We start from the raw sequence: 17,909 nt of genomic DNA on the forward strand, positions 1-17,909 counted from the left end.
TGTAACAGGATCTTCATAAATCATTTTACTTTTTATAACTGTAGAAGTTTGATGTAAATTTGTTACTTTCTCTCCTACTTGTACTCCCGGTTGCAGAACATACTTAGTCAGTTTGTAACAGGATCTTCATAAATCATTTTACTTTTTATAACTGTAGAAGTTTGATGTAAATTTGTTAATTTCTCTCTTACTTGTACTCCCGGTTGCAGAACATACTTAGTCAGTCTGCAGCACAATCTTCATAAATTCAAATTTGTGTGAGACCCTAAACACAGTTAGCCTGTAAAACTTAGGCTTCAAACGTACGGGCAGCAAAATTAGCACACATTATCCAACCAAGGCAGAGGCTCTATCTTTTAACGCCGATGGCAACAAAGTTAACTCATGCATGGTAGATAAAAACTATACTAAACAAATTATAAAAAATCGCTATTTCAATAGAAAAATTTCATGCACTTTTAAACTAATGAAAAATAAAATTAACGATCTAAAAGATGTTTGAAGAAATTTGTTAGATATTAAAGCCCTATACATGATTAGAATTTTCGGAAATAAAGAATTTATATTTTGAATTTTTCCTGTCCTTCAAATTCTTTTATTTTTCTTCAAAATTCCAGTTAATTAAAGAACTTCATTAGAAATTTTAGAAAAATCTTCAATTTTATTTTGCTTAAATATCTGCAGATACGCAAACAAATATTTTAGGAGCCTAAAAAAGCATTAAAAGAGACCAGGGTTCTTCATGGACTGTAGAGGAGAAGAGTAAGTAGTACATACAAACAGTAATTGAATTAAAACCATTATTTTACTGTTTTTCGGCTCAGTAATCTTCAGATTGTATCGTAATCTGTGATAATTTCTACCACTGGCTTGTATTCTAATTTTCCAAAAGTCCAACTTTCATGAAAAGAAAAAATTACTCACGAATTTTTATGAGGAAAATATAACCCACGCTTGCGCATCAAACTAAAAATTTTATTTTAAAGTTAAACTGGATTCTCCGTTTCTGGAACAATAGCGCTTCAAGAGCTATTTTTTGACACTTGATTCAGTGAATTAAGTAGTGTGCGTTTCATTCAATTGCTATTATGACAATCATTGAAGAAAAATAACGACTTAGAATTAGAAAAGGGAAGATGAATGCGTCTAGCTTAGATTCAACTTATATTGGCCATAAAAGGCAGGAAAGAACGCGAATTTTCAGGTCAGTATTTCATGTTCAACATCTTTCTCAATTCAAATTCTAACTACTATAGAAGAAAATTCTTTCTGATAAGATCAGAGGTCTGTCCAGACATTTTGTGAAAGGTCCGGTTTTCGTCAAATTGTGAAAAAATTACTCACATTCTTTCAACCAGGGTCCGCTTTTATGAATTTGTGCAAATAGGGTCCGGTTATTGCAAAAAACTTTTTCAATGAGTTTTTAAATTGTAAATAGATACAAGATTATGCTCGGAACTGTAAAATCATAATAAGAAATTTTTAATTTTCAAAAATAAACTGCAATTGCAGCTTCTAAATTAGAGATGCAACATACAAATATTTGATATTTAGCCTATACTGCTCAAAGCAGAATATTCATTTCGGACGAATAATGGAAGAATTGTCTACCGAAGATAAAACTTAATTCGTTTACATCCATCTTTCTTGTTTTCTGCCCTGGGAAGGGTTCATTCGATTAAAGAAACAATAATGAAGATAAACAAGTTTGTGAAGGGTCCGATTAAAAGAAAAATCATTTTGTGAAGGGTCCGTTTTAAAGTTAAAATATTTTGTGAAGGGTCCGTTTTTATGAAAATATATTTTGTGAAGAGTCCGTTAATGGACCTACATTTCTTCTAAACAGACCCCTGAAGATGATTGCTTTCAGGGGGCGTTATACTTTTCATTCTGTTATTTAATAATGATAGAGTTAAATTCATCATTAAATGGGTTACTCCCTGTTAATGATATTGAATATGCTCTTGTGCTTTATATTTTTTCTTCTCTGATTTATGTGAGTTCGGTAATTTCTGATATATATTTATTACCACATTAGTAAAAGCAAAGGGTGTATTTGTTTCTCATTTACGACTTTTGCTTGTTCTAAGAACGATGTCTATAAAATTATATTTATATTATTTCATTACCAGCGTTGAATAACTGACCCGATTTTGAGTTCACGACTATGAATGTTCAATCCATAGCCATGTAATTTTGAACATGATTCAGAAAACAAGGGAACTCTTGGATCATACAGTGGGACAATCTAGCCTTGCTGGAGAATCTTTTGATAGAACTAACCAGCAATTGAGTTACAAGGAGGGGAAATCAGCGAAAATCTCCCATAGTTAGCCCGATGGCAAGGGGATTCTAACCCATGATCCGTCTACCACCGAAGATAAATTTACGTCTGTACTGTGGCCGATGCCAGCCGTGAGCATAATTCGTATCAAACAGCCACCGCTGGGATTCGAACTTGGGTCATCTCATTGGAAGGCGAAAGCTCTATCCCCTGAGCCACCACGGTTCTCTATGCGATTCTTAACGATACTATAAACAATTATTGTCTTAGAAACTTTTACTGATTCAGATTTGTGAATAGATGATTTAGATTGATATTTCAGTTAGAGCAAAACGAACAAGACTGCTATATGGCAAACGTAAATTAAAATATTTTTGATCCTTTTATTCCATTCTACGTTTGTGGAATAGTGAATATTGTTTTTAAAAATATTATTCGAGCAGAAAAAAATGGAAAATTAAATGTCACGATGATATTAAACGAAAAAGTGGAAGCCCAATTATAAAGTCAAATAATTAGATTAAAAAAAAATAGAGTTGAAAAACCTAAAAACAATTTTGCTCAATTGTTTTTTTAGAAACTCTTTCTGATTCAGTTTTGAGAGTAAATGATTCAGATTTTAGTTAAAGGTAAAACGTAGATTTAAATAATGTTGACCTGTTATTCCACTCTGTAGCAATGGAATATAGGATATTGTTTTCGAAAAATATTATTCGAGCAGAAAAAGTGGAAAATCTAATCTCATGACGTTAATAAACGAAAAAGTGAAAGCCCAATTATAAAGTCAAACAAATAATAATTTTTTTTGTTGAAAAAACAACAAAATTGAAAAAGCCAGAAACAATTTTGCAAAAATGTTTGGAGCTTGTTATTTGCCCTTTTTGACAGATTTTATAAACATTTTCCTGGAGAATATGCATAATGGGGAACACAAATTTTTCAAATGAAGAACCACTTCCACAGCATGTTGAGAAATGAAGGGCTGCATGCCTAAGTAGTATATAGATATATTGAAGACGATTATTATAAAAACAACACTGTTTTAAGCACTAAAACGTTTTATCAGTCGATATATTTACATAAATCAAATATTTTAAGCTGAAGAGTGCCAAGCTGATATTTTTTTTAAAGAAGAAATATACCCTTCTTATAGAAAGCATGTACTCTTATCGAATCGAAACATCTTATTGAAATAAATCTAAACAACTTATTAGTTACTAAAGAACGTAACAAATGTTAATTTGAAAAAAAAAGATTCGAACAATTAAAAAGCTTTATGTTCTAGAATAAAAGCAATATATATATATATATATATATATATATATATATATATATATATATATATATATATATATATATATATATATATATATATATATATATATATATATATATATATATATATATATATATATATATATATATATATATATATATATATATATATATATATATATATATATATATATTTATATAAAATTTTAAATGCAAATTCAAAACTTGAATTAAAGAAAATTTATGAGGTCTAAGATTATTTAATTTGAAACAAATCTATTATTGATTGAAATAAGATTCATCATTTCATTGGGAATATATTTTCAATTTTTAAACATTGATATTTGATGAATTAAAAGAGGTTAATTTCATATTACTTGATTTTTAAGCACTTTTTGAACTTCAAAAACATGTGAAAAGTTGCAAACAATAGACATTTAAAGATTCACTAATTTGAAGACTTTTTTTAAAATTTCGGATGCTGTAATAATGCTGCATTAAAATTTTAAACAGCATATGGGTATGCCTGGCATAAACTCCCCAAAGAAAATGTTCGAGAAACCGCATAGATTCACGATGAAATATTTAAATGCTCGATTCATAACTCGAGAGTGATAATAATATCGTATTAAAAATATACCACTTGGAAAAATAGAGCAATTAACAGCCGAAAAAATGATTAAAGAATTTCTTCGAATTACAATGAAATCTGATAAAAAAAATGCGCGAAAAAAAGCGATTATTTAAATGTGTGATTCAAAATTAACGTGTCTTAATAATATCGTGTTAAAAATATCAGGACTTTAAAATTAAAAGCAATAACTGCTAAAAAACATCCTAAAATCACAAATTGAATTTGTGATGAAAATCAGTACAAACAAAGCTCGTCAAAAAGTGATTACTTAAATGTACTACTCGAAATTGAAGTGTTCGCTATAATATTGTATTGAAAATACCAGGACGGAAAACCATGCGAAAAAGTGCAGCAATAACTGTCTAAAAAACTATCGAAAAATAACTTAGAAGTATGATGAATCGGCACATAAGGCGCCTCGAATATTGCTCAAACTCGAAATTTGTGATAAAAGCTTAAAAAATATTCCATCTCGAAAACCCAGGCAATAATTGCTGAAAAAAGTGATGGTAAGACCACATAGAAATAAGATGGCATCTGCTAAAATTGAGCAAGTCAAAAAGCGATGACTTCTCAAATGTGAGGTTCAAAATATCCAATTTTTTTATTTTACAAAATAATAATAATAATTTATTCGTATTGTAGTCATAAGATGGCCCACGAGCAAAATGTTGGTCAACCGTAGAGAGAAATAAATAATATTTCAAAAAACGATATTTTAGATTTGCTTGAACCTCTTAACACTGTTCCTAATCTTATTCCGAAAATGTTGTGGAACATCGCAGCATTTAGCCTAATGTTAAATGCGATAATGTTCCAAGAAAAAAAAAGGAAAATCTCTAACAGCACACTTGTAATTTTTTCATTCATATTTTTATTTTATTGCTTTTCCTCCATAATAATGTGATAACTAAATTTCAAGATATTTGGATGCATCTTTTTTTTTATTTTGGATTCAAATACATAAAACAATTTAAATCAAATTTTTTTTCTTCCTTTTTTTGTACGAGGTTATGAAATAGTGTACAGAGCTAATACCAGGCACGATTGTTTTTTAATTATAGAGTTGTTTCAAAGGATTAGATTTTTTTATTCATAAACACATAATCAAATTACAGCATTTCTCATGGTGATTCAGACAAAAAAGAATAAAAAATAACTAAATAATCAGTCGAACTGAATTATTTTTTGTCTCATAATAATTCTAAGAATTTATATAGTTCATTAAAAGAAGTAGCGTAATTTTTTTTTCGAAAAACGTAAGCAAAACCAATTTCTTTCCTTGATATTACGTTTGATAAATTAAATTTTACTAAAGGGCTCATCAACTCCAAGCTGAGCTCTCCAAACCCCTCCCAGAATAAAATATAAAAATAATAAAAAAAAATATTAAAATATATATTTACAAAAAGATACACGAAAATATATTATAAAAGTTATAAAAAATATATTGAAATGACACCTATTATAAAACTTTCTTTTTCAGGCAGACAACAAAACGGCAGGTGGAAATTACACTGACTCAACCATCAACTCAAACAACAACAGCAAATACAGTTGAAATTACATTGCATGAAATAACAACAACGAAACGGCCAATACAGATAAATATTACACAAATTGAAACAACAGCGCAACCAACTACTGTTACAATGAAAGATAAGACTCGATATTGCAACAACCAAACAGAACCAACAGCTGTTACTAACTCGGATGGACAAATTATACTACTTATTCTGCCGCAAGGTCCAGGAGGAACACCTCGCCCTATAACAGGACCAAATAAACAAGAGATAAAATTCATCGAAAGTCGTCCAGGAACAACTGCTGGAACAGTAACTAATAGTGAGGGAGATATAGTTGAAATCATATTGCCCAGACACAGCTACACAGACAGTGAGTTATATGACCGTTCCTTAGTATTTGAAAAAAGGACAACCAGTAGATTAGAATTTATCAGGAGAATAATTATACATGGCACAACCCCGCATAAAATACAGGGTCAAGATGGGGCGGAAATAAAAATAATATATTGCAAGCGAGCAAAACCAAAATTTTTGTTTACTATAACAGAAAATGAAACCACGAAAAGAATTACAACAAAAAAACCATTCAGTATAAATGTCACAAAAGAACCAACGACAGCAAAAATTACCTACCCAACACTTTATTTTACGGGTAGATTAGGAAGTGGGGAAACTACACATTTTGGACATTCAGAAGCTCCACCACCCACAACAGAGAAAACAACAACAAAAAGGCCATTTTCAATTGCAGTTAGAACAACGACGCAGAAGCCATTCTCAATTGCAGTAACAGAAGCAACAACGACTATGAAGCCATTTTCAATAGCAGTAACAGTAACGACGACAAAAAAGCCATTTTCGATTGCAGTAACAGAAACAACAACGACTATGAAGCCATTTTCAATAGCAGTAACAGAAACAAGCACGAAACAACCTTTCTCAGTTGCAGTAACAGAAAAAACAACGACAAGGAAACCATTTTCAATTTCAGTAACAGAAACGACGACAAAGAAGCCATTCTCAATTGCAGTAACAGAAACGACAACGACTATGGAGACATTTTCAATAGCAGTAACAGAAACAAGCCCGAAACGACCTTTCTCAGTTGCAGTAACAGAAAAAACAACGACAAAGAAGCCATTTTCAATTTCAGTAATAGAAACCACGACAAAGAAGCCATTCTCAATTGCAGTAACAGAAACAACAACGACTATGAAGCCATTTTCAATAGCAGTAACAGAAACAAGCACGAGACAGCCTTTCTCAGTTGCAGTAACCGAAAAAACAACGACAAGGAAACCATTTTCAATTTCAGTAACAGAAACGACGACAAAGAAGCCATTCTCAATTGCAGTAACAGAAACAACAACGACGGAGAGGCCATTCTCAATTGCAATAACAGAAACAACAACGACTACAGCCAAACCATTTGAAATTAGAACGACTGAACGAACAACAACGACGAAAAAACCAATCCGATACTGCGATAACAGTACAGAACCAAAAGCTGTCACTAATTCCGACGGACAAATTATTTTACTCATTTTGCCGCAACGACCAGGAACAACTCCTCGCCCTATAACTGGACCAAATCGACAAACGATAAAATTCATTGAAAGTCGTCCAGGAACCACGCCTGGAACGGTTACGAACAGTAAAGGAGATATAATACAAATTATATTACCGAGACATAGCTACACAGGAACAACAAGTACAACATTAAAAGATCGTTCATTAATCTTTGAAAAACCAACAACTAGCCGACTAGACTTTATACGACAAGTTGTTATTCATGGTACTACTCCGCACATGATAAAGGGTCCGGATGGTAGGGAGATTAGAATAATATATTGCAAGCGTGAAAAGACAACGACGACCACAACAACGACGGAGAAGCCATTCTCAATTGCAATAACAGAAACAACAACGACTACAGCCAAACCATTTGAAATTAGAACGACTGAACGAACAACAACGACGGAGAAGCCATTCTCAATTGCAATAACAGAAACAACAACGACTACAGTCAAACCATTTGAAATTAGAACGACTGAACGAACAACAACGAAGGAGAAGCCATTCTCAATTGCAATAACAGAAACAACAACGACTACAGCCAAACCATTTGAAATTAGAACGACTGAACGAACAACAACGACGAAAAAACCAATCCGATACTGCGATAACAGTACAGAACCAAAAGCTGTCACTAATTCCGACGGACAAATTATTTTATTCATTTTGCCGCAACGACCAGGAACAACTCCTCGCCCTATAACTGGACCAAATCGACAAACGATAAAATTCATTGAAAGTCGTCCAGGAACCACGCCTGGAACGGTTACGAACAGTAAAGGAGATATAATACAAATTATATTACCGAGACATAGCTACACAGGAACAACAAGTACAGCATTAAAAGATCGTTCATTAATCTTTGAAAAACCAACAACTAGCCGACTAGACTTTATACGACAAGTTGTTATTCATGGTACTACTCCGCACATGATAAAGGGTCCGGATGGTAGGGAGATTAGAATAATATATTGCAAGCGTGAAAAGACAACGACGACCACAACAACGACGGAGAAGCCATTCTCAATTGCAATAACAGAAACAACAACGACTACAGCCAAACCATTTGAAATTAGAACGACTGAACGAACAACAACGACGGAGAAGCCATTCTCAATTGCAATAACAGAAACAACAACGACTACAGCCAAACCATTTGAAATTAGAACGACTGAACGAACAACAACGACGGAGAAGCCATTCTCAATTGCAATAACAGAAACAACAACGACTACAGCCAAACCATTTGAAATTAGAACGACTGAACGAACAACAACGACGAAAAAACCAATCCGATACTGCGATAACAGTACAGAACCAAAAGCTGTCACTAATTCCGACGGACAAATTATTTTACTCATTTTGCCGCAACGACCAGGAACAACTCCTCGCCCTATAACTGGACCAAATCGACAAACGATAAAATTCATTGAAAGTCGTCCAGGAACCACGCCTGGAACGGTTACGAACAGTAAAGGAGATATAATACAAATTATATTACCGAGACATAGCTACACAGGAACAACAAGTACAACATTAAATGATCGCTCATTAATCTTTGAAAAACCAACAACTAGCCGACTAGACTTTATACGACAAGTTGTTATTCATGGTACTACTCCGCACATGATAAAGGGTCCGGATGGTAGGGAGATTAGAATAATATATTGCAAGCGTGAAAAGACAACGACGACCACAACAACGACGGAGAAGCCATTCTCAATTGCAATAACAGAAACAACAACGACTACAGCCAAACCATTTGAAATTAGAACGACTGAACAAACAACAACGACGAAAAAACCAATCCGATACTGTGATAACAGTACAGAACCAAAAGCTGTCACTAATTCCGACGGACAAATTATTTTACTCATTTTGCCGCAACGACCAGGAACAACTCCTCGCCCTATAACTGGACCAAATCGACAAACGATAAAATTCATTGAAAGTCGTCCAGGAACCACGCCTGGAACGGTTACGAACAGTAAAGGACATATAATACAAATTATATTACCGAGACATAGCTACACAGGAACAACAAGTACAACATTAAATGATCGTTCATTAATCTTTGAAAAACCAACAACTAGCCGACTAGACTTTATACGACAAGTTGTTATTCATGGTACTACTCCGCACATGATAAAGGGTCCGGATGGTAGGGAGATTAGAATAATATATTGCAAGCGTGAAAAGACAACGACGACCACAACAACGACGGAGAAGCCATTCTCAATTGCAATAACAGAAACAACAACGACTACAGCCAAACCATTTGAAATTAGAACGACTGAACGAACAACAACGACGAAAAAACCAATCCGATACTGCGATAACAGTACAGAACCAAAAGCTGTCACTAATTCCGACGGACAAATTATTTTACTCATTTTGCCGCAACGACCAGGAACAACTCCTCGCCCTATAACTGGACCAAATCGACAAACGATAAAATTCATTGAAAGTCGTCCAGGAACCACGCCTGGAACGGTTACGAACAGTAAAGGAGATATAATACAAATTATATTACCGAGACATAGCTACACAGGAACAACAAGTACAACATTAAATGATCGCTCATTAATCTTTGAAAAACCAACAACTAGCCGACTAGACTTTATACGACAAGTTGTTATTCATGGTACTACTCCGCACATGATAAAGGGTCCGGATGGTAGGGAGATTAGAATAATATATTGCAAGCGTGAAAAGACAACGACGACCACAACAACGACGGAGAAGCCATTCTCAATTGCAATAACAGAAACAACAACGACTACAGCCAAACCATTTGAAATTAGAACGACTGAACGAACAACAACGACGAAAAAACCAATCCGATACTGTGATAACAGTACAGAACCAAAAGCTGTCACTAATTCCGACGGACAAATTATTTTACTCATTTTGCCGCAACGACCAGGAACAACTCCTCGCCCTATAACTGGACCAAATCGACAAACGATAAAATTCATTGAAAGTCGTCCAGGAACCACGCCTGGAACGGTTACGAACAGTAAAGGAGATATAATACAAATTATATTACCGAGACATAGCTACACAGGAACAACAAGTACAACATTAAATGATCGTTCATTAATCTTTGAAAAACCAACAACTAGCCGACTAGACTTTATACGACAAGTTGTTATTCATGGTACTACTCCGCACATGATAAAGGGTCCGGATGGTAGGGAGATTAGAATAATATATTGCAAGCGTGAAAAGACAACGACGACCACAACAACGACGGAGAAGCCATTCTCAATTGCAATAACAGAAACAACAACGACTACAGCCAAACCATTTGAAATTAGAACGACTGAACGAACAACAACGACGAAAAAACCAATCCGATACTGCGATAACAGTACAGAACCAAAAGCTGTCACTAATTCCGACGGACAAATTATTTTACTCATTTTGCCGCAACGACCAGGAACAACTCCTCGCCCTATAACTGGACCAAATCGACAAACGATAAAATTCATTGAAAGTCGTCCAGGAACCACGCCTGGAACGGTTACGAACAGTAAAGGAGATATAATACAAATTATATTACCGAGACATAGCTACACAGGAACAACAAGTACAACATTAAATGATCGTTCATTAATCTTTGAAAAACCAACAACTAGCCGACTAGACTTTATACGACAAGTTGTTATTCATGGTACTACTCCGCACATGATAAAGGGTCCGGATGGTAGGGAGATTAGAATAATATATTGCAAGCGTGAAAAGACAACGACGACCACAACAACGACGGAGAAGCCATTCTCAATTGCAATAACAGAAACAACAACGACTACAGCCAAACCATTTGCAATTAGAACGACTGAACGAACAACAACGACGGAGAAGCCATTCTCAATTGCAATAACAGAAACAACAACGACTACAGCCAAACCATTTGAAATTAGAACGACTGAACGAACAACAACGACGGAGAAGCCATTCTCAATTGCAATAACAGAAACAACAACGACTACAGCCAAACCATTTGAAATTAGAACGACTGAACGAACAACAACGACGAAAAAACCAATCCGATACTGCGATAACAGTACAGAACCAAAAGCTGTCACTAATTCCGACGGACAAATTATTTTACTCATTTTGCCGCAACGACCAGGAACAACTCCTCGCCCTATAACTGGACCAAATCGACAAACGATAAAATTCATTGAAAGTCGTCCAGGAACCACGCCTGGAACGGTTACGAACAGTAAAGGAGATATAATACAAATTATATTACCGAGACATAGCTACACAGGAACAACAAGTACAACATTAAAAGATCGTTCATTAATCTTTGAAAAACCAACAACTAGCCGACTAGACTTTATACGACAAGTTGTTATTCATGGTACTACTCCGCACATGATAAAGGGTCCGGATGGTAGGGAGATTAGAATAATATATTGCAAGCGTGAAAAGACAACGACGACCACAACAACGACGGAGAAGCCATTCTCAATTGCAATAACAGAAACAACAACGACTACAGCCAAACCATTTGAAATTAGAACGACTGAACGAACAACAACGACGGAGAAGCCATTCTCAATTGCAATAACAGAAACAACAACGACTACAGCCAAACCATTTGAAATTAGAACGACTGAACGAACAACAACGACGGAGAAGCCATTCTCAATTGCAATAACAGAAACAACAACGACTACAGCCAAACCATTTGAAATTAGAACGACTGAACGAACAACAACGACGAAAAAACCAATCCGATACTGCGATAACAGTACAGAACCAAAAGCTGTCACTAATTCCGACGGACAAATTATTTTATTCATTTTGCCGCAACGACCAGGAACAACTCCTCGCCCTATAACTGGACCAAATCGACAAACGATAAAATTCATTGAAAGTCGTCCAGGAACCACGCCTGGAATGGTTACGAACAGTAAAGGAGATATAATACAAATTATATTACCGAGACATAGCTACACAGGAACAACAAGTACAACATTAAATGATCGCTCATTAATCTTTGAAAAACCAACAACTAGCCGACTAGACTTTATACGACAAGTTGTTATTCATGGTACTACTCCGCACATGATAAAGGGTCCGGATGGTAGGGAGATTAGAATAATATATTGCAAGCGTGAAAAGACAACGACGGAGAAGCCATTCTCAATTGCAATAACAGAAACAACAACGACTACAGCCAAACCATTTGAAATTAGAACGACTGAACGAACAACAACGACGAAAAAACCAATCCGATACTGTGATAACAGTACAGAACCAAAAGCTGTCACTAATTCCGACGGACAAATTATTTTACTCATTTTGCCGCAACGACCAGGAACAACTCCTCGCCCTATAACTGGACCAAATCGACAAACGATAAAATTCATTGAAAGTCGTCCAGGAACCACGCCTGGAACGGTTACGAACAGTAAAGGAGATATAATACAAATTATATTACCGAGACATAGCTACACAGGAACAACAAGTACAACATTAAATGATCGTTCATTAATCTTTGAAAAACCAACAACTAGCCGACTAGACTTTATACGACAAGTTGTTATTCATGGTACTACTCCGCACATGATAAAGGGTCCGGATGGTAGGGAGATTAGAATAATATATTGCAAGCGTGAAAAGACAACGACGACCACAACAACGACGGAGAAGCCATTCTCAATTGCAATAACAGAAACAACAACGACTACAGCCAAACCATTTGAAATTAGAACGACTGAACGAACAACAACGACGAAAAAACCAATCCGATACTGCGATAACAGTACAGAACCAAAAGCTGTCACTAATTCCGACGGACAAATTATTTTACTCATTTTGCCGCAACGACCAGGAACAACTCCTCGCCCTATAACTGGACCAAATCGACAAACGATAAAATTCATTGAAAGTCGTCCAGGAACCACGCCTGGAACGGTTACGAACAGTAAAGGAGATATAATACAAATTATATTACCGAGACATAGCTACACAGGAACAACAAGTACAACATTAAATGATCGTTCATTAATCTTTGAAAAACCAACAACTAGCCGACTAGACTTTATACGACAAGTTGTTATTCATGGTACTACTCCGCACATGATAAAGGGTCCGGATGGTAGGGAGATTAGAATAATATATTGCAAGCGTGAAAAGACAACGACGACCACAACAACGACGGAGAAGCCATTCTCAATTGCAATAACAGAAACAACAACGACTACAGCCAAACCATTTGCAATTAGAACGACTGAACGAACAACAACGACGGAGAAGCCATTCTCAATTGCAATAACAGAAACAACAACGACTACAGCCAAACCATTTGAAATTAGAACGACTGAACGAACAACAACGACGGAGAAGCCATTCTCAATTGCAATAACAGAAACAACAACGACTACAGCCAAACCATTTGAAATTAGAACGACTGAACGAACAACAACGACGAAAAAACCAATCCGATACTGCGATAACAGTACAGAACCAAAAGCTGTCACTAATTCCGACGGACAAATTATTTTACTCATTTTGCCGCAACGACCAGGAACAACTCCTCGCCCTATAACTGGACCAAATCGACAAACGATAAAATTCATTGAAAGTCGTCCAGGAACCACGCCTGGAACGGTTACGAACAGTAAAGGAGATATAATACAAATTATATTACCGAGACATAGCTACACAGGAACAACAAGTACAACATTAAATGATCGCTCATTAATCTTTGAAAAACCAACAACTAGCCGACTAGACTTTATACGACAAGTTGTTATTCATGGTACTACTCCGCAAATGATAAAGGGTCCGGATGGTAGGGAGATTAGAATAATATATTGCAAGCGTGAAAAGACAACGACGACCACAACAACGACGGAGAAGCCATTCTCAATTGCAATAACAGAAACAACAACGACTACAGCCAAACCATTTGAAATTAGAACGACTGAACGAACAACAACGACGAAAAAACCAATCCGATACTGTGATAACAGTACAGAACCAAAAGCTGTCACTAATTCCGACGGACAAATTATTTTACTCATTTTGCCGCAACGACCAGGAACAACTCCTCGCCCTATAACTGGACCAAATCGACAAACGATAAAATTCATTGAAAGTCGTCCAGGAACCACGCCTGGAACGGTTACGAACAGTAAAGGAGATATAATACAAATTATATTACCGAGACATAGCTACACAGGAACAACAAGTACAACATTAAATGATCGTTCATTAATCTTTGAAAAACCAACAACTAGCCGACTAGACTTTATACGACAAGTTGTTATTCATGGTACTACTCCGCACATGATAAAGGGTCCGGATGGTAGGGAGATTAGAATAATATATTGCAAGCGTGAAAAGACAACGACGACCACAACAACGACGGAGAAGCCATTCTCAATTGCAATAACAGAAACAACAACGACTACAGCCAAACCATTTGAAATTAGAACGACTGAACGAACAACAACGACGAAAAAACCAATCCGATACTGCGATAACAGTACAGAACCAAAAGCTGTCACTAATTCCGACGGACAAATTATTTTACTCATTTTGCCGCAACGACCAGGAACAACTCCTCGCCCTATAACTGGACCAAATCGACAAACGATAAAATTCATTGAAAGTCGTCCAGGAACCACGCCTGGAACGGTTACGAACAGTAAAGGAGATATAATACAAATTATATTACCGAGACATAGCTACACAGGAACAACAAGTACAACATTAAAAGATCGTTCATTAATCTTTGAAAAACCAACAACTAGTCGACTAGACTTTATACGACAAGTTGTTATTCATGGTACTACTCCGCACATGATAAAGGGTCCGGATGGTAGGGAGATTAGAATAATATATTGCAAGCGTGAAAAGACAACGACGACCACAACAACGACGGAGAAGCCATTCTCAATTGCAATAACAGAAACAACAACGACTACAGCCAAACCATTTGAAATTAGAACGACTGAACGAACAACAACGACGGAGAAGCCATTCTCAATTGCAATAACAGAAACAACAACGACTACAGCCAAACCATTTGAAATTAGAACGACTGAACGAACAACAACGACGGAGAAGCCATTCTCAATTGCAATAACAGAAACAACAACGACTACAGCCAAACCATTTGAAATTAGAACGACTGAACGAACAACAACGACGAAAAAACCAATCCGATACTGCGATAACAGTACAGAACCAAAAGCTGTCACTAATTCCGACGGACAAATTATTTTACTCATTTTGCCGCAACGACCAGGAACAACTCCTCGCCCTATAACTGGACCAAATCGACAAACGATAAAATTCATTGAAAGTCGTCCAGGAACCACGCCTGGAACGGTTACGAACAGTAAAGGAGATATAATACAAATTATATTACCGAGACATAGCTACACAGGAACAACAAGTACAACATTAAATGATCGCTCATTAATCTTTGAAAAACCAACAACTAGCCGACTAGACTTTATGCGACAAGTTGTTATTCATGGTACTACTCCGCACATGATAAAGGGTCCGGATGGTAGGGAGATTAGAATAATATATTGCAAGCGTGAAAAGACAACGACGGAGAAGCCATTCTCAATTGCAATAACAGAAACAACAACGACTACAGCCAAACCATTTGAAATTAGAACGACTGAACGAACAACAACGACGAAAAAACCAATCCGATACTGTGATAACAGTACAGAACCAAAAGCTGTCACTAATTCCGACGGACAAATTATTTTACTCATTTTGCCGCAACGACCAGGAACAACTCCTCGCCCTATAACTGGACCAAATCGACAAACGATAAAATTCATTGAAAGTCGTCCAGGAACCACGCCTGGAACGGTTACGAACAGTAAAGGAGATATAATACAAATTATATTACCGAGACATAGCTACACAGGAACAACAAGTACAAAATTAAATGATCGTTCATTAATCTTTGAAAAACCAACAACTAGCCGACTAGACTTTATACGACAAGTTGTTATTCATGGTACTACTCCGCACATGATAAAGGGTCCGGATGGTAGGGAGATTAGAATAATATATTGCAAGCGTGAAAAGACAACGACGACCACAACAACGACGGAGAAGCCATTCTCAATTGCAATAACAGAAACAACAACGACTACAGCCAAACCATTTGAAATTAGAACGACTGAACGAACAACAACGACGAAAAAACCAATCCGATACTGCGATAACAGTACAGAACCAAAAGCTGTCACTAATTCCGACGGACAAATTATTTTACTCATTTTGCCGCAACGACCAGGAACAACTCCTCGCCCTATAACTGGACCAAATCGACAAACGATAAAATTCATTGAAAGTCGTCCAGGAACCACGCCTGGAACGGTTACGAACAGTAAAGGAGATATAATACAAATTATATTACCGAGACATAGCTACACAGGAACAACAAGTACAACATTAAAAGATCGTTCATTAATCTTTGAAAAACCAACAACTAGCCGACTAGACTTTATACGACAAGTTGTTATTCATGGTACTACTCCGCACATGATAAAGGGTCCGGATGGTAGGGAGATTAGAATAATATATTGCAAGCGTGAAAAGACAACGACGACCACAACAACGACGGAGAAGCCATTCTCAATTGCAATAACAGAAACAACAACGACTACAGCCAAACCATTTGCAATTAGAACGACTGAACGAACAACAACGACGGAGAAGCCATTCTCAATTGCAATAACAGAAACAACAACGACTACAGCCAAACCATTTGAAATTAGAACGACTGAACGAACAACAACGACGGAGAAGCCATTGTCAATTGCAATAACAGAAACAACAACGACTACAGCCAAACCATTTGAAATTAGAACGACTGAACGAACAACAACGACGAAAAAACCAATCCGATACTGCGATAACAGTACAGATCCAAAAGCTGTCACTAATTCCGACGGACAAATTATTTTACTCATTTTGCCGCAACGACCAGGAACAACTCCTCGCCCTATAACTGGACCAAATCGACAAACGATAAAATTCATTGAAAGTCGTCCAGGAACCACGCCTGGAACGGTTACGAACAGTAAAGGAGATATAATACAAATTATATTACCGAGACATAGCTACACAGGAACAACAAGTACAACATTAAATGATCGCTCATTAATCTTTGAAAAACCAACAACTAGCCGACTAGACTTTATACGACAAGTTGTTATTCATGGTACTACTCCGCACATGATAAAGGGTCCGGATGGTAGGGAGATTAGAATAATATATTGCAAGCGTGAAAAGACAACGACGACCACAACAACGACGGAGAAGCCATTCTCAATTGCAATAACAGAAACAACAACGACTACAGCCAAACCATTTGAAATTAGAACGACTGAACGAACAACAACGACGAAAAAACCAATCCGATACTGTGATAACAGTACAGAACCAAAAGCTGTCACTAATTCCGACGGACAAATTATTTTACTCATTTTGCCGCAACGACCAGGAACAACTCCTCGCCCTATAACTGGACCAAATCGACAAACGATAAAATTCATTGAAAGTCGTCCAGGAACCACGCCTGGAACGGTTACGAACAGTAAAGGAGATATAATAC

General features: G+C 36.2%; 1 protein-coding gene across 1 annotated transcript in view; it reads left to right on the forward strand.

The window, feature by feature from the left end:
* The window catches only part of Muc12Ea (Mucin 12Ea), a 79,071-nt gene that overhangs the window by 12,458 nt on the left and 48,704 nt on the right, over positions 1 to 17,909 (forward strand). The window contains exon 2 of the mRNA XM_087156572.1: positions 5,680 to 17,891. Coding sequence (XP_087012698.1) covers positions 5,846 to 17,891 — 12,046 coding nt within the window. The 5' untranslated portion in view covers positions 5,680 to 5,845. The remainder of the gene's footprint in view (positions 1 to 5,679; positions 17,892 to 17,909) is intronic.

This window comes from Parasteatoda tepidariorum, chromosome 2 (genome assembly GCF_982258835.1).
Source record: "Parasteatoda tepidariorum strain Cologne lab strain chromosome 2, Ptep-v5.0, whole genome shotgun sequence".
Taxonomy (NCBI): Eukaryota; Metazoa; Arthropoda; class Arachnida; order Araneae; family Theridiidae; genus Parasteatoda; species Parasteatoda tepidariorum.